Below are 25951 nucleotides of genomic sequence, written 5' to 3'. Positions count from 1 at the left end.
ACCCTGAGGCACCTGTTTTGTTGCCGACCTCTTAACCGTACGAATTAGAGCAACACCTGTTGGTGGCTTGGCACGAAGAGGCATCCCTTGTTTGCGTTTAAGCAGGAAGCAATCATTAATCATATGTCCTACTTTATGACAATAGAAACAGGGACGCTCATTCTTCTGGCGTGCTTGATATACTACTGCTGGCCGACTAGGGCTAAAGGTAGGAAACTCAGTGGCTCTACTCTCAGTTTGAGCCGAAAACACACTCTTGTGCGTCAACACAAACTCGTCTGCCAACACAGACGCTTCTGCCAGACAGTATACTTTCTGTTCGTTTAGGTAAACTACAATGCGTTCGGGTAAGCAATTTTTAAACTCTTCCAACAAGATTAACTCCCGGAGAGAGTTGAAATCAGTTACCTTACTAGCAGCATGCCATTTATCAAACAGATTTCCCTTGTCTCTAGCAAATTCCACTTAAGTCTTACTAGAAGACTTTCTATGAGACCTAAATCTCTGTCGGTATGCCTCAGGCACAAGCTCATAGGCACGAAGAACAGTAGCTTTGACCACTTCGTAATTCAAACTGTCCTCCAGAGGTAACGCTGACAAAACCTCTTGGGCTTTACCAGTTAATTTACACTGAAGTAATAGGCACCATACCTCTTCAGGCCATTTCAATGCTATGGCTATATGCTCAAATACACAAAAATAGGAGTCAACCTCTGACTCTCTGAACAAAGGTACTAAGGCAATCTGCCTACTAATGTCAAACGTGTTTGACACAGCAGGTGAGGACGGCTCACAAACAGGCACAGTAGGACCGGAGGCTAGCCTCGCTGTCTCTGCCTCCAGTTCCATCTGGCGCATTTTGAACTCCAACTGCCTTTGTTCTCTGTCTGCCTCAATTTTACACATCTCCAAATGCCGTTGTTCTCGTTCTTTTTCTGCTTCTATTTTACACATCTCCAACTGGAGAGTCTCTTGCCTAATTTGGGCTCTCTTCCACCTCCAGTTGGAACTGTGCTAAACGGACATCCCTCCTGGCATCACCATTTGACAGTGGGGAGAGTGGATCAAAACGGGACAATGTGGCTGGTGTTTTAGCCTCTCCCTCATTATCAGACACCAATGGGCTTACAGGAGCAGCAACATCCCCTACAGGGGTAGTAGGCTCAGGCAGCGGTAACACAAGCACCTGCTCTTCCAACAATACATTTAATACTAGCCGTTTCACCTCCGCCTTAACTAAACTCTGCGGAATCGATACTGAATAATGGTCAGCCAAGGTCATTAAATCAACTCTACGACATGTCAAAAACCTCCCACGAAGGGTTATCCAAAAAGGATCTCAAATCAAAAGTAGTCATTTTACACTACTTCAAGTGCCAAAGAAAATAGCAAACACTAATGCTACTTCAGCTATGACGCTCAACACTGAACTATACCACTACAACAATCTACATGAGCAGCATGGGTGTCAGTTGTGACATATCCCGGACGAGCCCCCACTTATGTTACGAATCCCTTTTGGCCCGACAGTCTAGGGGGGATGGTAATGAGACCCGTAACATAACTCATGCAAATTATTATTGTGACAAAGTAAAAGTGTGCACGAAATAACCACGACAACAGAAATCTACCGTCAAACTCTAGGTTTATTTATAAACACACGGTAATGGGGGGAGCAGGAAAAGGGGCTGAGCTGGACCCAAGGAAAGAAACAATAAGTATTCAAAAACACCCCTAAGCTAGACTAGCCTACTTTAACAACAGCTAACTAACTAACCAAAAATACAGTAAGTGGTCCGCCCAGTTCTAACTAGTGTACTTAACAAAGTTCACCTACGGGTAGTGTATGCCCATGGGCGACTTGTCTTGGTTTCCCCCTTTTCCCACCAGCAATCAAACACAAACACCATAAACAAAAACAATACTCACAGGTGATGACAAAGTGCTATGAGGTGCTTAAACAAAAGAGAGGTTAAGACATAAAGCGAGAGTGAAACACAGAGACCTACAGACATGGCATTTACAGAGAGATTGAGCTGAGCTTTAGAACAAACAAATGATGGGGTTTTTAAACCATGGGGAAGGAACTGTGATAGGTCAGGAAATAGGAGGAGGTGTGTCTTCTGATTGCTGATTGATTGTTGACTGATTGGGGAGTGATGGTTTTCACCTGTGAGGGGAGGAGAGAAAAGAAACACACACAGGATACACACACACACAGGATAACTGTATCCGTAACAGTGCCATATAACATTCTGTATACTTATTGCACAAATCTAAACATCGACTGAGAAATACCAACCAACAAGGAGAAAATGGCGCAAAAACAAAGTCTCAGCCTTGTCACAAAACACACAGGATATAATGATATATAAAGTATTGAGTGAGAACAGTAGTTTGATCATGATACACTCTAATGAGCTTTCTATGAAAAAAGTGTGTTAGGCAGTTGTTTTCAGTGACAGTTCTCCTCTTTATCTCTCTGAGGTGGGCGAATTGCTCAGCTCCACATAATATCACATTTTATTTGTCACATGTGCCGAATACAACAGGTGTAGGTAGACCTTACAGTGAAATACTTACTTACAAGCCCATAACCAACAATGCAGTTTTGAAAATAAAAAATGGTAACAAATAATTAAAGAGCAGTGGTAAAATAACAGTAGCGATGCTATATACCCTACAGGGGGTACCGGTACAGAGTCAATGTACATGTAGGCAATATGTAAATGTAGGTACAGTTAAAGTGACTATGTATAGATAATAAACAGAGAGTAGCAGCAGAGTAAAAGAGGGGTGGGGGGTAGCCATTTGATTAGCGGTTCAGGAGTCTTATGGCTTTGGGGTAGAAGCTGTTAAGAAGTCTTTTGGACCTAGACTTGGCGCTCTGGTACCGCTTGCCCTGCCGTAGCAGAGAGAACAGTTTATGACTATGGTAGCTGGAGTCTTTGACAAAAATTTTAGGGCCTTCCTCTGACACCGCCTGGTATAGAGGTCCTGGATGGCAGGAAACTTGGACCCAGTGATGTACTGGGCCGTATACAATACCCTCTGTAGTGCCTTGCGGTCGGAGGCCGAGCAGTTGCCGTACCAGGCAGTGATGCAACAAGTCAAGATGCTCTCGACGGTGCAGCTGTAGAACTTTTTGAGGATCTGAGGACCCATGCCAAATTACTTCAGTCTCTTGAGGGGGAATAAGCTTTGTCGTGCCCTCCTCAAGACAGTTTTGGTGTGTTTGAACCATGATAGTTTGTTGGTGATGTAGACACCAAGGAACTTGACGCTCTCAACCTGCTCCACCACAGCCCCGCAATGAGAATGGGACCGTGCTTGATCCTCCTTTTCCTGTAGTCGACATTCATCTCCTTTGTCTTGATTACGTTGAGTGAGAGGTTGTTATTCTGGCACCACACGGCCAGGTCTCTGATCTCTTCCCTATAGGCTGTCTCATCGTTGTAGGTGATCAGGCCTACCAGTGTCATCGGCAAACTTAATGATGGTGTTGGAGTCGTGCCTGGCCATGCAGTCATGAGTGAGCAGGGAGTACAGGAGGGGACTGAGCACGCACCCCGGAGGGGCCCCCGTGTTGAGATCAGTGTGGCGGATGTGTTGTTACCTACCCTTATCACCTGGGGGCTGCCCATCGGGAAGTCCAGGATCCAGTTGTAGAGGGAGGTGTTTAGTCCCAGGGTCCTTATCTTAGTAATGAGCTTTGAGGACACTATGGTGTTGAACGCTGAGCTGTTGTCAATGAATAGCATTCTACCATAGGTGCTCCTTTTGTCCAGGTGGGAAAGGGCAGTATGGAGTCATCTGTGGATCTGTTGGGGCGGTATGCAAATTGGAGTGGGTCTAGGGTTTCTGGGATAATGGTGTTTATGTGAGCCATGACCAGCCTTTCAAAGCACTTCATGGCTACAGACATGAGCGCTACAGGTCGGTAGTCATTTAGGCAGGTTACCTTAGTGTTCTTGGGCACAGGGACTATGGTGGTCTGCTTGAAACATGTTGGTATTAGTCAGTCAGGGACAGGTAGAAAATGTTGGTGAAGACACTGGTCAGCGTATGCTCGGAGTACTCGTCCTGGTATTCCGTCTGGCCTTGTTGCCTTGTGCATGTTGAACTGTTTTAAAAGGTCTTACTCACATTGGCTACGGAGAACGTGATCACACAGTAGTCAGAAACAGCTGATACTGTTGTGCATGTTTCAGTGTCGCTTGCTTTGATGCGAGCATAGAAGTAATTTAGCTTGTCTGGTAGGCCCGTTTCACTGGGCAGCTCACGGCTGTGCTTCCAAGGTGACATGCCCAAATGATTATTGCCCGTCGTACTCACCCCGGTCATCATGAAGTGCTTCGAGAGGCTGGTCATGGCGGAACACCTACTTGAGAATGTTGTTCATTGACCACAGCGTTCAACACTATTGTTCCCTCCAAGCACGGATCCTGGACTTCCTGATGGGCTGACCATAGGCTGTGAGGATTGGCAACAACACATCCTCTACACTGACTCTTAACACAGGGGCCCCCTCAGAGGTGTGTCCTCAGCCCCCTGTTCCCCTATGACATTGTGGCTTTGCACAACACCAACTCCATCAAGTTTACAGACGACACCATGGTCCAAGGACTGATAGCCAACAATGACATGTCAGCCTATAGGGAGATGGTAAATGAATTGGCATTGTGGCGGGACAACAACCTCTCCCTCTCAACATCAGCAAAGTAAATGAGTTAATTGTTAACTACAGGAAGTAGAAGAGGGAAGGAACATCCACATCAACGGGACTGCAGTAGAGAGGGTCAGCAGATTTAAGTTCCTCTGCATCCACATCACTGAGGACTTGACATGGACCAACACCACCATTCTTGTCAAGAGGGTGCATCATAGGTAATATGTGTCTCTTCTACTTAAGGGAGCTGAAGACATTCGACATGCCACACCGGGTCCTCTCCAAATACTACTGCTGCACCATCGAGCGCGTCCTAAGCGGTTGCATCACGGCCAGGTACGGGAATCGCTCCGTCCACAACCGCAAGGCCCTCCCGCAGGTGGTGAAGACGGCACAGTACATCACTGGGATCTTGCTCCCACCCATCCAGGTGATCTACTCGAAGCGGTGCCTGAGGAAGGCTACAGAGTCATCAAGGACACCACACACCCCAGCCACAAGCTGTCCACTCCCTTACTGTTTGGCAGACAGTATCAGAGCATGAGGTCTGATACCAACCAGCTCAGAGACAGTTTATCTACAAGCCATCAGACTGCTGAACACTTGAACTGGACTGACCACCTGTTCCGATTCTCCGAACCTTAGCACACATGCACTCACGCAATCACACAGACATACGCACTTACAGTGCATTTGGAAAGTATTCAGACCCCTTTCCACATTTTCTTGCAGTTTTATTCTAAAATATAATAGTTTTTTCCTTCATCAATCGACACACAATAAACCATAATGACAAAGCAAAAAAACAGTTTAGATATTTTTGCAATTGTATTAAAAATAAACAGATATTTACACATTTACATAAGTATTCAGACCCTTTACTCAGGACTTTGTTGAAGCGCCTTTGGCAGCGATTACAGCCTTGAGTCTTCTTGGGTTTGCCGCTAAAAGCTTGGCATACCTGTATTTGGGTAGTTTTTCCCATTCTTCTCTGCAGATCCTCTCAAACTCTTTCAGGTTGTATGGGGAGCGTCGCTGCACAGCTATTTTCAAGTCTCTCCAAAGATGCTCGTTTGGGTTCAAGTCTGGGCTCTGGCTGGGCCACTCCAGGACATTCAGAGACTTGTCCCTTCCTGTTGGAAGGTGAACCTTCACCCCAGTCTGAGGTCCTGAGCTCTTTGGAGCAGTGTTTTCATCAAGGATCTCTCTGTACTTTGCTCCGTTCATCCGTTCATCTCCCCGTTGAAAAACACCCCCACAGCATGATGCCTCCACCACCATGCTTCACCGTAGGCACTCAGGCCAAAGAGTTCAGTCTTGGTGCCTTTTGGCAAGCTACAAGCGGGCTGTTATGTTCCTTTTACTGAGGAGTGGCTTCGTCTGGCACTCTGAGAACTCTTGTTGATCCCGGTGGACTCTCTTGTGGAATTCTGTTTTTTGTTCTTGTTTGTTTTTTGAGTATCTTTTGAGGCTTTTTTGTGCTTTACCTTCCACCTTGTGGATTTACCTTTTTTAGCTCTGTGTTTCTGTCAGGACCCAGTTACGAACCCGGGTCTCCGGAGTGAGAAACAGTCACTTAACCAACTGAGCCACGAATAGTCGGCAGAACCCAGAAGATGAGGCAGACACAGCAGTACTTGAGACGGTGTATTTAATGAAGTAAAAAGTGAAGTTCTTCAGGAAAACATGTAACTCCACAACCTCAAAAGGAATCCTACAAGAACAAAAGTAATCCTCCAAGACAAAAAAGGTAAATCCACAAGGTGGAAGGTAAAGCACAAAAAAGCCTCAAAAGATACTCGAAAAACAAACAAACAAGAACAAAAAACAGAATTCCACAAGAGAGTCCACCGGGATCAACAAGAGTTCTCAGAGTACTAGGGCTGGGTGCTAACATACAAACACAGAGCAAAGAACAGAGGAAAACAAAGGGTTTAAATACAATCAGGGGAAACGAGGCACAGGTGCAAATAATAATGGGGATCAAGGGAAAACAAAAGGTCAAAAGGCACAATGGGGGCATCTAGTGACCAAAAACCGGAACAACCCTGGCCAAATCCTGACATATTGGACTATAAATTGTGCCCTCCTGTAGTATACTTGTGCTCAAATGTTTATTATATTCTACTGGGCCATTTACGTTATGTATGTATTATCTTTTATTATTATTTTGTTGCATTGTCGAGAAGGACCTTGCAAGTAAAAAATTTGTTGGACGGTGTACAGTATACCATGTGTATATCCCATATGACTGATACAACTTGAAACATGCTCATGACTGTAATTAGCCATATGTGAACGCAGTCAGGAAGATTACTTTAATCCATAAATAGTGTTATTGATTAACATATACAGTAAGTAGGCCAATTCTATATCACTCGTTAGGATAAATCTTAAGCTGTAATGGATAGTACTGCTTGGTCTGATCAACTTAACATAATTTAATGATATACAGTATGTAATGAACCATATGTAGGTCAGTTTTGATACGTTTATTGGGAAGATATATTTAGGTGTAATGGATTAGGTATTGGTTATTTTGATGTATTAGAATGAATGAGAAATTAGCTGTCTATAGGACTCTGCTCTTTTGACTACTAGTTCACCTCTACTATCTCCTTCGCACTCTCACTCTCTCTGTAGGTTTGGCTCACTGCCATGTACAATAAGCTGAAGTCAGCCACATTCTTCTGGCCGGGTGCTGATGTGGCCATCAACGGAAGATTCCCCGACTTCTACAAGATGTATGACAGGTGAGAGACTTGCATAATGGTATTTCCTGTTTGTGGGAACAATAAAGAGGACTATCTAATAAGATAGCTAATGATCCTATAACGAATACCACTTTTTTTTGTAGGATATAAATTATGAATGTTATTTGGAGCATTTTTCTGCAATGCAGTGTGTTTAAGCTATCCATAGTGATACTAAGAATAAAAATATTTCTTTCTACCAGGAACATCCCATTCGAGGAGAGAATCTCAACCATATTTCAATGGCTGAATTTGCCTCAAGGGGAAAGGTATATTATTATGTCATAACCATTATATACTGTAATCCTGATATTGAAGGACAGACCACTTACATCTTTTGAGAGGACTCTTTAGAACATAGAGTGTGTAATCTGTTTTCTTGTAGGCCTGATTTCTACACTCTGTACCTGGAGGAACCAGACTCTGCTGGCCATAGATACGGACCAATGAGCAGTCAGGTATGATCCAGCTCTACTCATTAAAACCGACCAATCCATTGCGTAAGTAATTCATAACCAATCAAAACAGGCCCAGCAAAGGCACCCTCTGTGCGGTCTGAAACAACATGTTTTGGACATTAACAAGGCAACACTTTTTTTTTTTTTACTATCTTGTCTCATTGCTACAACTCCCGTACAGGCTCGAGAGGGACGAAGGTTGACAGTCATGCGTCCTCCGATACACAACCCAACCAAGCCACACTGCTTCTTTAACACAGCGAGCATCCAACCCAGAAGCCAGCCGCACCAATGTGTCGGAGGAAACACTGTGCACCTGGCAACCTTGGTTAGCGTGCACTGCGCCCGGCCCGCTGGTGCGCGATGAGACAAGGATATCCCTACCGGCCAATCCCTCCCTAACCCGGACAAGGCTATGCCAATTGTGCGTCGCCCCACAGACCTCCTGGTCGGGGCCGGTTACGACAGAGCCTGGGCGCGAACCCAGAGTCTCTGGTGGCGCTGCAGTGCAGCGTCCTTAACCACTGCGCCACCCGGGAGGCCTAGCGACACTCCATCTTAACTCATCCCCCGATAGTGTTATGCAGATGAATGAGGACCCAAAAGCGACTTGGCGAAAACAGAGTCTTTAATCCAGTAAAGTAAAAATACAATCAAAAAACACAATTTCCACTCGTAATGACGAGAACAGACTGGAGACTCGATCTTGAACTGCAGGTTGCCTCGGGAAGGCACTTGAACGTAGCAGACTCAGACACCTGCTCACCACGCAGCATCTGAGGGAAACACGACACGACAGGGCGATACACAGACACAGCACGGTGAACAATAGACAAGGATCCGACAGGGCAGAAACGGAAAACAAGGGGAGAAATAGGGACTCTAATCAGGGAAAAAGATAGGGAGCAGGTGTGGGAAGACTAAATGATTGATTAGGGGAATAGGAACAGCTGGGAGCAGGAACGGAGCGATAGAGAGAAGAGAGAGAGGGAGGAAGAGAGAAAGAGGGGAACGAACCTAAAAAGACCAGCAGGGGGAAAACGAACAGAGGGAAAAGCAAAATGGCAAGACAAAATAAGACAAAACATGACAGTACCCCCCCCCACTCACCGAGCGCCTCCTGGCGCTCTCGAGGAGGAACACTGGCGGCAACGGAAGAAATCATAGATCACAAACGGTCCAGCACGTCCCGAGAAAGAACCCAACTCCTCTCCTCAGGACCGTAACGAAAAACGATAAAAAGGGAAACTAGGGTACTACTCTAAAAAAAAAAAAAAAATGAGACACGGGTAGAGAACTGAAAGCTTTAGAGCAAACAGGACCAAACAGGCCAGGAGAGTAACAACTAGGGACAGACTGAGACACAGCAAGGGCAGGAACAAGAACAGGAGAGATGCGATGGCAGGGAACAGACTGAGACCCAGCAAGACCAGGAGCAGAAGCAGAAAAAAATTACCAGACTTCTTCTGCGCGCAGTCTGAACACGCAGCCACGAAACGGCGCGTGTCACGCTCCTGAGTAGGCCACCAAAACCGCTGGCGAATAGAAGCAAGCGTACCCCGAACGCCGGGATGGCCAGCTAACTTGGCAGAGTGAGCCCACTGAAGAACAGCCAGACGAGTAGAAACAGGAACGAAAAGAAGGTTACTAGGGCAAGCGCGCGCGACGCGCAGTGTGCGTGAGTGCTTGCTTAACCTGTCTCTCAATTCCCCAGACAGTCAACCCGACAACACGCCCAACAGGAAGGATCCCCTCGGGATCGGTAGAAGCCACAGAAGAACTAAAGAGACGGGATAAAGCATGAGGCTTGGTGTTCTTAGTACCCGGGCAATAAGAAATAACGAATTCAAACGAGCGAAAAACAACGCCCAACGAGCATGACGCGCATTCAGTCGTTTGGCAGAACGGATGTACTCAAGGTTCTTTTGGTCAGTCCAAACGACAAAAGGAACGGTCGCCCCCTCCAACCACTGTCGCCATTTGCCTAGGGCTAAACGGATGGCGAGCAGTTCGCGGTTAGCCACATCATAGTTACGTTCCGACGGTGACAGGCGATGAGAAAAATACGCACAAGGGTGGACCCCATCGTCAGTATCGGAGCGCTGGGACAGAATGGCTCCCACGCCCACCCCGACGCGTCAACCTCAACAATAAACGGTTTAGTGACGTCAGGTGCAACAAGGATAGGAGCGGATGCAAAACGCTTCTTGAAGAGAACAGGACAACAATCATACGACCGGTGAGGAGGAAGGGAGTTGGTTCTGGACCGACTGAAGACCGTGCGCAGACCATGATATTCCTCCGGCACTCCTGTCAAATCACCAGGTTCCTCCTGAGAAGAGGGGACAGAACAAACAGGAGAAATAGCAGACATTAAACACGTCACATGACAAGAAACGTTCCAGGAAAGGATAGAATTACTAGACCAATCAAAAGAAGGATTATGACACACTAGCCAGGGATGACCCAAAACAACAGGTGTAAAAGGTGAACAAAAAATAAAAAAAAGAAATGGTCTCACTATGGTTACCAGATACAGTGAGGGTTAAAGGTAGTGTTTCATATAATATACTGGGTAGAGGACTACCATCCAAGGCAAACATGACCGTGGGCTCCCCCTAACTGTCTGAGAGGAATGTCATGTTCCCGCGCCCAGGCTTCGTCCATAAAACAGCCCTCTGCCCCAGAGTCTATTAATGCACTGCAGGAAGCTGCCGATCCGGTCCAGCGTAGATGGACCGGTAAAGTAGTACAGGTACTTGACGGAGAGGACCGTCTAGTAGCGCTTATCAGTCGCCCTCCGCTTACTGATGAGCTCTGGCCTTTAACTGGACATGAAATGACAAAATGACCAGCGGAACCGCAATAGAGACAGAGGCGGTTGGTGATTCTCCGTTCCCTCTCCTTAGTCGAGATGCGAATACCCCCCCAGCTGCATGGGCTCAACACCTGAGTCAGTGGGGAAAGATGGTAGTGTCGGGGAGAGGGGGGACACAGTTAACGCGAGCTCTGTTCTATGAGCTCGGTGACGAAGATCTACCCGTCGTTCAATGCGAATAGCGAGTTCAATCAAAGAATCCACGCTGGATGGAACCTCCCGAGAGAGAATCTCATCCTTAACCTTAGCGTGAGTCCCTCCAGAAAACGAGCGAGCAACGCCTGCTCGTTCCAGTTACTGGAGGCAGCAAGAGTGCGAAACTCTATAGAGTAATCCGTTATGGATCGATTACCTTGACATAGGGAAGACAGGGACCAGGAAGCTTCTTTCCCAAAAACTGAACGATCAAAAACTCTTATCATCTCCTCTTTAAAGTTCAGATAATTGTTAGTACACTCAGCGCTTGCCTCCCAGATAGCTGTGCCCCACTGCCGAGCCCGACCAGTAAGGAGTGATATGACGTAGGCAATCCGAGCTCTCTCTCTGAGTATGTGTTGGGTTGGAGAGAGAACACTATATCACACTGGGTGAGAAAGGAGCGGCACTCCGTGGGCTGCCCAGAATAACATGGTGGGTTATTAACCCTAGGTTCCGGAGGCTCGGAAGAACCGGAAGTAGCTGGTGACACGAGACGAAGACTCTGATACTGTCCTGAGAGGTCGGAGACCTGAGCGGCCAGGGTCTCAACGGCATGCCGAGCAGCAGACAATTCCTGCTCGTGTCTGCCGAGCATCGCTCCCTGGAACTCGAGAGTAGAGTAGAGAGAATCCATAGTCGCTGGGTCCATTCTTGGTCGGATCATTCTGTTATGCAGGTGAATGAGGACCCAAAAGCGACTTGGCGAAAACAGAGTCTTTAATCCAGTAAAGTAAAAATACAATCAAAAAACACAATTTCCACTCGTAATGACGAGAACAGACTGGAGACTCGATCTTGAACTGCAGGTTGCCTCGGGAAGGCACTTGAACGTAGCAGACTCAGACACCTGCTCACCACGCAGCATCTGAGGGAAACACGACACGACAGGGCGATACACAGACACAGCACGGTGAACAATAGACAAGGATCCGACAGGGCAGAAACTGAAAACAAGGGGAGAAATAGGGACTCTAATCAGGGAAAAAGATAGGGAGCAGGTGTGGGAAGACTAAATGATTGATTAGGGGAATAGGAACAGCTGGGAGCAGGAACGGAGCGATAGAGAGGAGAGAGAGAGGGAGGAAGAGAGAAAGAGGGGAACGAACCTAAAAAGACCAGCAGGGGGAAAACGAACAGAGGGAAAAGCAAAATGACAAGACAAAATAAGACAAAACATGACAGATAGTATTTGTTTTCTCTTAAAGACCAGAAAGAAAACGCTGCTCAGTACGCCTGCTACGTTAGGTTACGACAAAGGCGACAAATTAGTCAGCAAGAAATTTGGACCTTGTATAGATGGTGTGGTGGTTAACAACAAAACCAACGCATGTCAACTATGGGACAAAACAGACAGCTTGGCTTCGATTGACATGTAAACTATATCTTGTCTCCAATGTTTATTTAAAAAAATATATATACTTTTGCACAATGAACACTTGTCTCTCAAATACATTGTTACAGTTGTTGGTTAGCTGGCTAGCAAATTTTTGTCATATTAGCATAGACGTGACATCAGTCAAAATAAGACATAGGTCGTAGGTATCACCTACTATTCCCCACATGGCAGTTTCTTGTCAATTGTTGCTTGCTATCTGGAATCGCAACAACACCTAGCCTCCAGGATCACAACAACACATGGCCTTCTTCCCCATTGAAGCGTGCGCAATGTTTTTGTGACGTCTATAACGTGTTGTGTTCTATGTTGTTATTAATCTTGTATTTATCCGTCACCACAAAAAGTTCCCCCTCAGCCCACATAAAAAATAGTACAGTTTACTAAAGAATACTATTGTACTTCCAATTGAATTCTGTAGTAAACTGTAGAATTCTATACTCCACACTAGTGTCCCTTGATATAGTCCTTCTATATGTGATATGCCATGTGTAATATCAATTTTTATAGTTTACTTCGCTACTTGAATCATCTCTCTCCGCTCATCCGCTCCGTGCCACTCTCTACACAGGCCTAGCAACGCCCCCTGTCACTCAAGGAGCGCATTTGATGTTCCTCAACCAAGAGACACTTGCGGTCAGTCTGCATGGTCGATGCAGCACATGCAACAATGTTGATGACAATGATGCCGTTTTCTCTTTGCTTCTTAATATAAATCCACTAGTTCTATAATGACACTGTTAGTTTGTGTTTCTTACAACAGCCAACAACTAGTTTGTCTTTTCTTAGCAAGTTGCCCTAAATCTTGTGAGATGCTAATTGTTAGCTGCTAATGCTAGTAGCTAGCTAATAAATGTACTGAGTAAGAGCAAACGTAGCTAGCTAATTGTTAAGATAATTATATTCTCAATGTTCATAAACTGAACTTCAATTGAACTACTCGGTCTGCTACCAAGAATTTATAAGATTCTTGTTGAAATTAAACAGACAAGAGGGCAGTCTACAATAGTCAGCAACGTTTATTTACGAGAGCTCTGCCAATCATATCATGTACATTAGTTTATATATCACACATAACGTCATAAGTGTCCCTCCTCTTCTATGACAATGCTTTATAACAAGTGTATTCCAACACATACATTGCTTATCTTATCCTGCCACATGTTACACAATCTACTGCAAGCCTAAAGGTTTCTCGCACCCCAGGGTGGGGACGAGAACTCTATCCTGTTATCAGTTCCACTATGGTCACAAGTTGTCTGTCACAAGTTGTCTGTCAACAGTTCTTCTTTTCCTATGCACCAACATTCAAATCATTACACAGAGACAGGGTAGAATTCTGTTAGTTATAGTCCTATCATAACTTTAAACGTATACATAATTTAGTCATTATACATAAAATTCATAACACTAATACTAACTCAGCATTTTTTTGCAACAGTATCTTCTACATCAAAGAGGAATATGCAAAGCAAGAATATGTTAGCTACATGAAGTAGCTAAGATAACATGCAATGTAGCCAAAGCTTATAGGTTCCCCTAGGAAACACTTTCGTTCCAACCCTGTCACAATAACTCATCCCTGGCATTTTAATTTGTTGTCATCTCAATCAACACTATTCAAAATGCCCACTGTTATATTCTAACTATAGAATTGCAATAGTCATTCTATTTTCATGATTCCAACCGTTTTGCTTTAATTCACAAGTCAAATCGCAGTTGCAACATTTGGTTTAAAATAAGTCCTAGATTATTTGCCCATATCGTGCAGCCCTACATGACAGTGTGGAAATTATCTCAATTGAGCAGTGGTGGAAAGTACATATGTAAAAATACTTTCAAGTACTACTTAAGTCTTTTTTTCTTTTTGTATCTGTACTTATTTTTGACAACTTTTACTTCACTACATTCCTGTGTACTTTTTACTCCATACATTTTCCCTGACACTTAAAAATACTCGTTACATTTTGAAAGCTCAGCAGGACAGGAAAATGTTCCAATTCACGCACAAGAGAACATCCCTAGTAATCTACTGCCTCTGATCTGGAGGACTCACTAAACACATATGCTTTGTTTATAAATTAGGTCTGAGTGTTGGAGTGTGCCCCTGGCTATACGTAAATTAAAACAAGATGGTGTGATCTGAAATTAATTATTTATAGTTTTTACTTTTGATACTTAAGTACATTTTTATCAATTACATTTACTTTTGATACTTAAGTATATTTAAAACAAAATACTTAACTTTTACTCAAGTAGTATTTTCCTGACAATTTGGTACTTTTTCTGCAATTGAGTTCAGGAAATGCAGAAATTTGTTTTGGTTGAAGTTAGGGCTGGGCGATATGGCCTAAAAGTAATATAAAAATATATATATATTTTTGGACGATTCACGATATATATCTCAATTTCTTGTTTTTCTCGAAACAAATCAAAAAAGGCCATGACACAATTCTTAATTGAATTGTCTTTATTAAAATAAAAATATATACAAAGCCTCGAGGCCTATTTGTGCAAAACAAATGAACTCCACACATCTAATCTTTTTTTTTTTTTTGGAATGTTTGACTACTAGCTGTTTGAATATGTAATTTATATAATCTTTTTTTTAAATATGTTAATTTGTTATGATTAAAACAGCCTGTGGTTATTTGCTTTTGGATTGGCAGAGTGACACAACTACTAACACCTTAGCTTACAGCTGGCCTGAACATAACTTTTTTTGAATGCACTTTCATTAGCCTGTGCCCAAAGCACTGCAGGCGGGTCCAGTTGTCCAAGTGCAATGCTTTTATCATGTTGCTCCCGCTGTCAGTTGTCATGCACACCTGTCAGTCTTCGCTCATCTTCCACGATGCCAGAGAGTCATTGAGACCCTGGGCTATTACTTCACCCGTATGATCATCGGGGAAGTAAGACGTCTGGAGGCAGAAATTTCGCAATTTCCACTCTTCATTTATGTAGTGGACTGTCAAACTTCGGTATGGCTCTACCGTTCCATAGATCGGCTGTGGTGGAAAAATAAAAAACACTAGCCAGCTTCTCTGCGACTCTTTCGCGTGAAATACTTGCGACTTGGCAGCTAATATGTGGTCAACTGTACCTAGCAGCTTTTTAAAGCCTGGCTTTTCTGCTGTGAAGATTGGGACTATATATTTCGCTATGTAATAGGTCATGCGGCTATGGTAGTTTGTCTTTTAGCAGACGTTTTGGGAATCGGGCGACTGGAATCGGAATGGTTACACGGAAACCACACCGGCTGCGCGTGCATACATATTTTTTTGTGTATCTCGCTACACCAAATGCGATAACGACACGCAGGTTAAAATGTCAAAACAAACTCTGAGCCAATGACATTAAATTGGGGACAGGTCGAAAAGATGTATGGCAATTTAGCTAGTAGGCTTGCACTTGCTAGCTAATTTGTCCTATTTTGCTTGCTTGCTGTTGCTAGCTATTTTGTCCAGGTATATAAACATTGAGTTGTTATTTTACCTGAAATGCCCTTGGGCTGAATATAATAATTATAATTCCCATCTCGCGGCTGTTTCCCGAAGCACCTCTCACTCACTCAGCTGTGTGGTGCTAGGGCAAAAAACAAAATGTGCACCCCTTAGGGTCACGAGGACCGTGTTTGGGAAACCCTGGCCTAGAACCTGTCTAACGTTTAGATGTTACAATTGTAATAAAAAAATATACATTTTTGCCAAGGTGTTGTCTCATCCGTTGCATTGCTCAGAACTATTGACCCAACTCAATAGGTGGTCTGTCACGAACCTGTCTTATGTTCTGGTGTCCTCATTAAACAGTAATTGGTGTAGTCTGGTAGTTTTGCCATTTTAGCTAATCCTAGTCTGCAGGTGTTATTACAATATACTAGTCATGTCTGCAAAAACACTACAGTGAATACTAGTGTACTACAGTCAGATTCGTAAAAACACTACATTGAGTACTTTAAAAAATGTTTTTACCTTAATTTATACAGGTTTTTCTCATTGAGATAACGTCTCTTTTCCAAGAGAGACCTGGTCCAATAGCAGAGGGGTAGCATACTACAGTCATCTGCAAAAACACTACATTTAATAGTACAGTAGTCTGTAAACGTCTGTAAAAACACTACAGTGAATACTGTAGTATATAAATATAGTATACTATAGTATTTTTTTCAGGCGGGAGAAAATAAATGTTATTTGAATTGAATTACTATTTGTTTGCAGGTGATTGAGGCCCTGCTGAACGTAGACAGGTTGTTGGGATTTCTAATGGACGGCCTGAAACAGAAGAACCTACACCACTGTGTCAACCTGGTGCTCCTGTCTGACCACGGTGAGCAGTGTTGCCACAACAATCAGATCACACTGTACACAGACAGTACTGTATTAGTCTGTGGTCTCTGCGATCAAAAGTAGAATTGGCATCCTTAATTTATACACAGCATTCAGATGAATGGTAGATACTGTAGGATGGGAAAGTGAATCGACTTATTCCTTGTGGCGCAAAGGGCCTCGGAAAGGAAAAGTACAGCACAGGAGAGAAGCACTAGAAAACTACGTGGAAGCAAGGGAGGCAAAGGAAATGGACTAATTTAATGTCTTTTGACGTGAAAGACAAGTGTTGAAGTACTTCATTTTATGGCTCTGCTGTAAATCTGAAGTGATGCAATCGTGAGCATCTGCTACTCCTCAAAATGAAAGAGGTCTAGGGAAGAAAAGATGAAGTAAAGATTTTCCTCCATTCCTTAGTGAACCATAAAAACAATGAGCTCATATCGCAAGTCGGTATCTGCCAGGAGAATGATGACAAACATCCCTTAGCTATTATATAATGGCTAGATTACTGTTCTCATAACCTAGTAATCCACTATCAAACTTGCTTATGGAGTTATTTTAATTTACATGCACCAGCTTTTATTGTACTAGTAGCACAAATGACATGGCACTTAGCATCATAGTCAATATTTGCATATATCACAAGATCCACAATATTTTTGTAGAACTCTTCCATATTACGGCGGCAGGGTAGCATAGTGGTTAGAGCGTTGAACTAGTAACCGGAAGGTTGCAAGTTCAAACCCTCGAGCTGACAAGGTACAAATCTGTCATTCTGCCCCTGAACAGGTAGTTAACCCACTGTTCCTAGGCTGTCATTGAAAATAAGAATTTGTTCTTAACTGACTTGCCTAGTTAAATAAAGGTAAAAAATGTTTTTTACCATATTGTCCTCTAAGCTATAGCCTCTGCTCTAGGGCCCTCCATTGTGGGAGTGTTTGAATGTTTACTGTCAGCCATACATACTCAGCTTTTGCTGAGACCTAGCACCTGTTGCGTGGAAATCACATGCCAGAGCGGAAATCGTTGAAAAACAAGGTCAGTGTTGAACGCTGGAACACCATGACTGTGAGCTGAGCGTGAGGAAGCCAGGGAGGTTCACAGAGTAGAGATCTGTGAAGAAGATTCTCGCAACATCTGCATTACATGTGACGTGTCTAGTCTTGTAATTATGTGTGTAAAGGATGAGCCGATAGCTGCTGGCCGCTCAACTGGCCTTGTAATAAGCTCCACGTTGCAGGGTTGTAATTTTGATGTTGGGTTTGTTGGTTGGTGATATACAGCATATGGGAATATCCTTTTATTTAGGCTTTTATCACAGATGCATTGATCTTTGGGTTATTTTTAGTCATGAAAAGGTTGTCGTTTTCACATCTGCTTTTGAAATTGATTGATTATGAAATGAGGATGGAATCCTAGTATCAATAGTCCGTGTAAACAATTTCAAGTAAATAGTATGCTGACATACTGTATATGAACTTCCTCTGTTGCAGCTTTATTCTCTCTTTGAAATCTGGTACAGATAAGAACGTGTGATTATGGAGCCGTTTGAAGTCCTATACTGTCGTTTATTGTCCTACATTTCTCTCTGCTTGTTTCTCCTATTGCCCTGACTGCCCAGTTGCCAGGAACAACAATACAAACAACATCGACTGTTTCTTTACTCTGTGTGTGTGTACGTGCTGTAATTGCAGGAATGGAGGAAGCTTCCTGCAAGAAGGCTGCATTCGTGAACTCGTACCAGGACAACGTGGATGACTTCACTGTCGTCCAAGGCCCTGCTGCACGAATCCGACCCAAGAGAGTCCCTGAAGACTTCTACTCCTGTGAGTTGTTGTTGATGATAACGTGTCACTTCCAACTGTCTTCCTGCCCTTACATTGCAATGCCATCCAGTGTTACAACTGGTTCCAATTTGCTTCCTTCCACTTGGCCCCCTTACCCTTTGATAATATATAACAAGATGGCGCCGACAGACATGGTCGCCCTGTTCATGTCTTCCAAGCAACTTTTCATTACGTATAGTTTTTTGTGTTATTTCTCACCTTTATTAGCTCAGAATGTCCTTTGCATTATTATATACAGCCAGAAATAACTTTGGGATATTAGAGCGGCGGTAACTCACTGGCATTTCGATCAGAAATATGACTTCATTCGTACCCCCCCTCCTTATCCCAGAGACTGCTCCAAGACAGCCGGCGGAGACGAGGTAGTCCGACCCTCATACCACCCACTGCTTCCGAGTATATTGGAATCGTATAGTAACCAAAAAAGTGTTAAACAAATCAAGATATATATATTTTTTATAGTTGAGATTCTTCAAAGTAGCCACCCTTTGCCTTGACAGCTTTGCACACCCGTGGCATTCTCTCAACCAGCTTCAAGGAGTAGTCATCTGGAATGCAGTTCAATTAACAGGTGTGCCTTAAGTTAATTTGTGAAAATGACTTTCTTCTTAATGCGTTTCAGCCAATCAGTTGTGGTGTGACTAGGTAGGGGTGGTATACAGAAGATAGCCCTATTTGGTAAAAGACCAAGTCCATATTATGGCAAGAACAGCTCAAATAAGCCAAGAGAAATGCCCGTCCATTACTTTAAGACATGAAGGTCAATCAATCCGGAACATTTCAAGAACATTGAAAGTTTCTTCAAGTGCTGTCACAAAATCCATCAAGCACTATGATGAAACTGGCTCTCATGAGGACCGACACAGGGAATGAAGACCCAGAGTTATGTTGCAGAGGTTAAATTCATTATAGTTACTAGCCTCAGAAATTGCAGCCCAAATAAATGCTTCAGGGTTCAAGTAACAGACACATCTCAACATCAACTGTTCAGTGAAGTCTGCGTGAATCAGGCCTTCATGGCCGAATTGCTGCAAAGAAACCACTACTAAAGGACACCAATAATAAGAAGAGACTTGCTTGGGCCAAGAAACACGAGCTATGGACATTAGACCGGTGGAAATCTGTCCTTTAGTCTGATGAGTCCAAATTTGAGATTTTTGGTTCCAACTGCCGTGTCTTTGTGAGACGCAGAGTAGGTGAACGGATGATCTCCGCATGTATGGTTCCCACCGTGAAGCATAGAGGAGGTGTGGGGTACTTTCTGTGATTTATTTAAAATTCAAGGCACACTTAACCAGCATGGCTACCACAGCATTCTGCAGCGGTACGCCATCCCATCTGGTTTGCGCTATCATTTGTTTTTCCAACAGGACAATGACCCAAAACACACCTCCAGGCTGTGTAAAGGCTATTTGACCAAGAAGGAGAGTGATGGAGTGCTGCATCAGATGACCTGGCCTCCACAGTCACCTGACCTCAACCCAAATTGAGATGATTTAGGATGAGTTTGACCACAGAGTGAAGGAAAAGTAGCCAACAAGTGCTCAGCATATGTGGGAACTCTTTCAAGACTGTTGGAAAAGCATTCCAGGTGAAGAGAATGCCAAAGTGTGCAAAGCTGTCATCAAGGGAAAAGGTGGTTACTTTGAAGAATCCCAAAAACACTTTTTGGTTACTCCATGATTCCATATGTGTTATTTCATAGTTTTGATGTCTTCACTATTATTCTACATTGTAGAAAATGGCAAAAATAAAGAAAAATCCTTGAATGAGTAGGTGTCAACTTTTGACTGGCACTGTATGTGGCAGGGACTCTAGACAATCTCGGATTATAAAGGGGAAAACCAGCCACATCGCGGACACTGACGTCTTCATCCCAGACAAGCTAAACCCCTCGTTTCCCCTCTTAGAAGGAAACACGGTGCCGCTGATGCAGGCCACCACCCCTCTAGTGGATTGTGAGCTCTCGTTCTCTGTGCCGACGTGAGTCAGACATTTAAGCGTGTTAACTTTTGCAAGGTTGAAGGCCTCCCTATTAGGGGTGGCGGTATCCAGATTTTCATATTGTCATACCGTCCTTCTCTCACCCCAGGATATACGATATTACTGGTTTAGTACACAAGGGGGTGCCAAATCAAGCAAAAAGGCCCATTACCAGAATGCTGACAAAATTAGCACAATTAATAGCGAATTTCCATGGGGACTGCTAGTTAAATATGCTAATGAGCGTAAACAAAGAAACGAATTGCAAAGACGGGTAATCCATCTGATAAAGTTATACATACACTACCGGTCAAAAGTTTTTAGAACATCCAGTGGCTATTTCCAAATAACCTGGTATACGGTATACAGCCCAACCCAAATCCCTAGCCCTCAGAGCATGTGCAGACCAGCTGGCTTGAGTGTTTACGGACATATTCAATCTCTCCCTATACCTGTCTGTTGTCCCCACTTGCTTCAAGATGTCCACCATGCTCCGTAGCATTCACTTCTGTCATGAAGTGCCTTGAGAGGCTAGTTAAGGATCATATCACCTCCACCTTATCCAACACCCTAGACCCACTGTAATTTGCATACCACCCAAATAGATCCATGGACAACGCCATCGCAGTGCCCTATACTATCTGGACAAGAGGAATTCCTATATAAAAATGCTGTTCATTCACTACAGCTCAGTCTTCAACACCATAGTACCCTCTAAGCTCTGGGCCTTGTGTTGGAACTCCGCTCTGTACAACTGGGTCCTGGACTTCCTGACAGGCTGCCCCCATTTGGTGAGGTAGGAAACAACACCTCCACTGTGCTAATCCTCAACACAGGGGCCCAACAAGGGTGTGTACTCATTCACCCTCCTGTACTCCCTGTTCACCCATGACCTGCATGGCCATGCACGTCTCCAACTCAATCATCGAGTTTGCAGACGACACAACTATGGTAGGCCTGATTACCAACAATAACGAGACAGCCTACAGGGAGGAGGTGAGGGGCCCTGGTGGAGTGGCCCAGAAAAATAACCTCTCCATCAACAAAACAAAGGAGCTGATTGTGGACTTCAGTAGACAGCAGAGGGAGCACACCCCCATTCACAACGACGGGCCGCAGTGGAGAAGGTGAAAAGCTTCAAGTTCTTTGGCATACACATCACTGACAATCTGAAATGGTCCACCCACACAGACAAGTGTGGTGAAGAATGGCGCAACAGCGCCTCTTCAACCTCAGGAGGCTAAAGAAATGTGGCTTGGCCCCTAAGACCCTCAAACTTGTAAAGATAGAGAGCACCCTGTCGGGCTGTGTCACCGCTTGGTACGGCAACTGCACCATCCGCAACCGCAGGGCTCTGCAGAGGGTGGTGTGGTCTGCCCAACACATCGCCGGGGGCACACTGCCTGCCCTCTAGGAAATCTACAGCACCCAGCGTCACAGGAAGGCCAAGAAGATCATCAAGGACCTCAGCCACACAAGCCTTGGCCTGTTCACCCCACTAGGTCAGTACATGTGCCTCAAAGCTGGGACAGAAGCTGTTTTTCAGTCTCTCGATCTCAAGGCCATAAAACTGATAAATAGTCACCACACCCACAAACCAACTGCTAAATAGGTGTATGCGACCAATCAAATTTGATGTTTTCAGATCTGTAAGCAATTTTAAATCCCTCGGTCTAAAAATGTAAATCTAGGCCTCCCTGGTGGCACAGTGGTCTAAGGCACTGCATCGCAGTGCGAGCTGTTCCACCAGCCAGCTGCGACCGGGAGTCCAATGTGGCGGCGCACAATTGGCCCAGTGTCGTCCGGGTTAGGGAGGTTTTGGCTGACAGGGATATCCTTGTCTCGTCGCGCACTAGCGACTCCCTGTGGCGTTTCCTCCGAAACATTGGTGTGGGTGGCTCCCGGGTTGGATGTGCGTTGTGTCAAGAAGCAGGGCGGCTTGGTTGGGTTGTATTTCGGAGGACGCATGGCCTCTCCCGAGTCTGTACGGGAGTTGCAACGATGAGACAAGACTGGAACTACTAAAAATGTATTTTTTAAATCTCTCTCTCTGTTTGAGCAGAGATGAAATCCACTTAGTGAAAACTAAGACACTCAGACCTTCCAGATCTGCAAACATAAGAACGTTGGGGCCAAGGGGAAGGCGTAAAAAATGTTTTGGGATGGGGAATGACCCTTGGGTTAACAACCGTGTCTGTTTTCATTCCCTCAGTCGACTATGAAGGCCTGGTGAAGAATCTGTCGGTATGTGAAGTATTCGTGCCCCATTGAGTTCTGTGTTCATAGGATGAATTGAAAATGATCTGCTTGCCTTACCTCATGTCAGACAGGCCTCTCCCTCTGCCCCTTCATTGACTCTCCACTCTCCTCTTGCTGTGCGTTTTGAAGTGCAGGATCCCTGACCAGCCCATGAGGCCCTACCTAAAAGAGCACCTCCCCAAACGGATGCACTTCGCTAACAACGTGCGCATCGAGAGGGCCCATCTCTACATGAAACCTGGTTGGCAGGCAGCACTGTATGTCACAATCCAGCTATATATTATTTTCTGTTTCTCTTTGTCTTTCTCTGAAGTCTATGCCTGATTCTCTGAAATCCCTTACACCCCTATATGTGTTATGTTTTCTTAAACAGGACATTTTAGAGTGATCACAGAACCTGAACTGCACTTTTGGCTTTACTCTAGCATTAAGCCAAAGTAACTGTTACTGTTTACTAACCAAAGTAAATAAGTACCCTTTCAAAGTTGCTTGAGTTAGCCTACTCATCACGGCTCAATTTAATCCGTACTGATTAGAACTACTTGTGTCCTTCATTTTAAACGTTGTGCCTACATGCACTTGTCCCTACATGCACTTTGAAAGTAGTTACAGGTACTGGCAAAATGTCATCCCACTTTATATTTCCTGCTTCTTAGGTTCAACTGTCTGTTGCAAAGAGACAATATTCGACAAGACGACTTGGAAACAATGACCCCTGAAATTTTCAACAGCTGCCACAAATTATAAGTGATAGCTTATTTTATCATAAAGTATGCTTATTAACATACCAGAAATTAGATGTGGGCAAAGTGGTTGCCATGGACACATGATTTGTTTTTTTGCCAATGTTTGGACAGAATTGATGGATTTCTGAAATGGGAACGGAAAGCTTTTTCCTGTTGATCAGGTTGCCACAACTGAGGATTTGAGAGGCTATTTTAGTTTGGTTGGTTTATACAGCTGTCCAATTGATAATCCCTCTATTTGAGTGTTGTATACACGCTGTATGGCAGATGTACACTGAGTGTACAGAACACCTGCTCTTTCCATGACATACAGTACCTTGCAAAAGTATTCATCCCCTTTGGCGTTTTTCCTATTTTGCATTACAACCTGTTATTGAAATAGTTTTTATGTGGAGTTCATGTAATGGACATACACAAAATAGTCCACATTGGTGAAGTGTAATGAAAAAAATAACTTGTTTCAAAAAATTCTAAGAAATACAAAACAGAAAAGTGGTGCATGCATATGTATTCACCCCCTTTGCTATGAAGTCCCTAAATAAGATCTGGTGTAACCAGTTACCTTCAGAAGTCACAGAATTTGTTAGATTGCACACAGGTGGACCTTATTTAAGTGTCACATGATCTCAGTGTGTGTGTATATATATACACACACACACACCACACACACACACACACACACACACAACTGTTCTGAAAGGCCCCAGAGTCTGCAACACCACTAAGCAAGGGGCACCATGAAGACCAAGGTGCTCTCCAAACAGGGTTGGGTTATAAAAACAATATCTGAATCTCTGAACATCCCAAGGAGCACCATTAAATCCATTATTAAAACATGGAAAGAATATGGCACCACAAACAAACTGCCAAGTGGGGGCCACACACCAAAACGTAAGGACCAGGCACGGAGGGCATTAATCAGAGGCAAAAAAGAGACCAAAGATAACCCTGAAAGAGCTGCAAAGCTCCACAGCGGAGATTGGAGTATCTGTCCATAGGACCACTTTAAGCCGTACACTCCACAGAGCTGGGATTTACGGAAGAGTGGACAGAAAAAAAGCCATTGCTTAAAGAAAAAAAATAAGCACACGTTTGGTGTTCACCAAAAAGCATGTGGGAGACTCCACAAACATATGGAAGAAGGTACTCTGGTCAGATGAGACTAAAATGTAGATTTTAATCAAGGAAAATGCTATGTCTGGCGCAAACCCAACACCTCTCATCTCCCTGAGAACACCAACCCCACAGTGAAGCATGGTGGTGGCAGCATCATGTTGTGGGGATGTTTTTCATCGGCAGCAACTGGGAAACTGGTCAGAATTAGAGGAATGATGGATGGCGCTAAATACAGGGATATTCTTGAGGGAAACCTGTTTGTCTTACAGAGATTTGAGACTGGGACGGAGGTACACCTTCCAGCAGGACAATTTCCCTAAGCATACTGCTTAAGCAACACTCGAGTGGTTTATGGGAAAACATTTAAATGTCTTGAAATGGCCTAGTCAAAGCGCAGACCTCAATCCAATTGAGTATCTGTGGTATGACTTAGATTGCTGTGCACGCGGAACACATCCAACTTGAAGGAGCTGGAGCAGTTTTGCCTTGAAGAATGGGCAAAAATCCCAGTGGCTAGATGTGCCAAGCTTATAGAGACATGCCCCAAGAGACCTGCAGCTGTAACTGCTGCAAAAGGTGGCTCTACAAGTATTGACTTTGGGGGGGTGAATAGTTATGCACGCTCAAGTTTTCAGGTTTTTTTGTCTTGTTTGTTTCACAATAAAAACTATTTTGCATCTTCAAAATGGTAGGCATGTTATCAAATGATACAAACCGATCGATTTTAATTCCAGGTTATAAGGCAACAAAATAGGAAAAATGCCAACGGGTTGAATACTTTCGCAAGCCACTGTAGACTGACCAGGGGAATACAGCTATGATTCTTGCTACCATGTTGTTGTCATGTGTTGCTGCCATGCTATGTTGTCATCTTTAGGTCTCTCTTAATGTAGTGTTGTGTTGTTTCGTCGTGATGTGGGGTGCAACTCAATATTAGGAAGCGGTTCCTAATGTTTTTTACACTCCGTGTATAACTCTGTGGAGGTGGAATGTCCTTTCTATGAATGGAATAATGGTTTTTCATTTCTTTCTCCACAGCCAGCCTAAAGAAATCAAGTACTGCAGTGGTGGATTCCACGGCTCTGATAACGTCTTCAAAAACATGCAGGTCAGGGGAGGGGAGAAAATATAAAAATCCTACAATGTGATTTTTTTTTTCTCATTTTGTCTGTCATAGTTTCATGTCATAGTTTAAGTGTACCTATGATGTAAATTACAGGCCTCTCTCATCTTTTTAAGTGAGAGAAGTTGCACAATTGGTGGCTGACTAAATACTTTTTTGCCCCACTGTATGTGGAGGGAAATTCTAACTAAATGAGATGG

The 25951-nt window shown here is 44.0% G+C and overlaps 1 protein-coding gene across 2 annotated transcripts in view; it reads left to right on the top strand.

Annotated features, from left to right (window-relative positions):
* Window positions 1–25951, top strand: part of LOC123994859 (ectonucleotide pyrophosphatase/phosphodiesterase family member 1-like) — a 75244-nt gene that overhangs the window by 25619 nt on the left and 23674 nt on the right. For both annotated transcript variants that reach the window (XM_046297915.1, XM_046297916.1), the window contains exons 9-16: window positions 7313–7422; window positions 7626–7691; window positions 7808–7880; window positions 16567–16675; window positions 18372–18503; window positions 22720–22751; window positions 22896–23023; window positions 25667–25736. In XM_046297915.1, the coding sequence (XP_046153871.1) occupies window positions 7313–7422; window positions 7626–7691; window positions 7808–7880; window positions 16567–16675; window positions 18372–18503; window positions 22720–22751; window positions 22896–23023; window positions 25667–25736 (720 nt within the window). The remainder of the gene's footprint in view (window positions 1–7312; window positions 7423–7625; window positions 7692–7807; window positions 7881–16566; window positions 16676–18371; window positions 18504–22719; window positions 22752–22895; window positions 23024–25666; window positions 25737–25951) is intronic.

The sequence above is a fragment of the Oncorhynchus gorbuscha genome, linkage group LG14 (genome assembly GCF_021184085.1).
Source record: "Oncorhynchus gorbuscha isolate QuinsamMale2020 ecotype Even-year linkage group LG14, OgorEven_v1.0, whole genome shotgun sequence".
In the NCBI taxonomy this organism is placed as follows: domain Eukaryota; kingdom Metazoa; phylum Chordata; class Actinopteri; order Salmoniformes; family Salmonidae; genus Oncorhynchus; species Oncorhynchus gorbuscha.
Note: the sequence above shows the minus strand (reverse complement) of the source record. Positions and strands in the feature narration are given on the sequence as shown.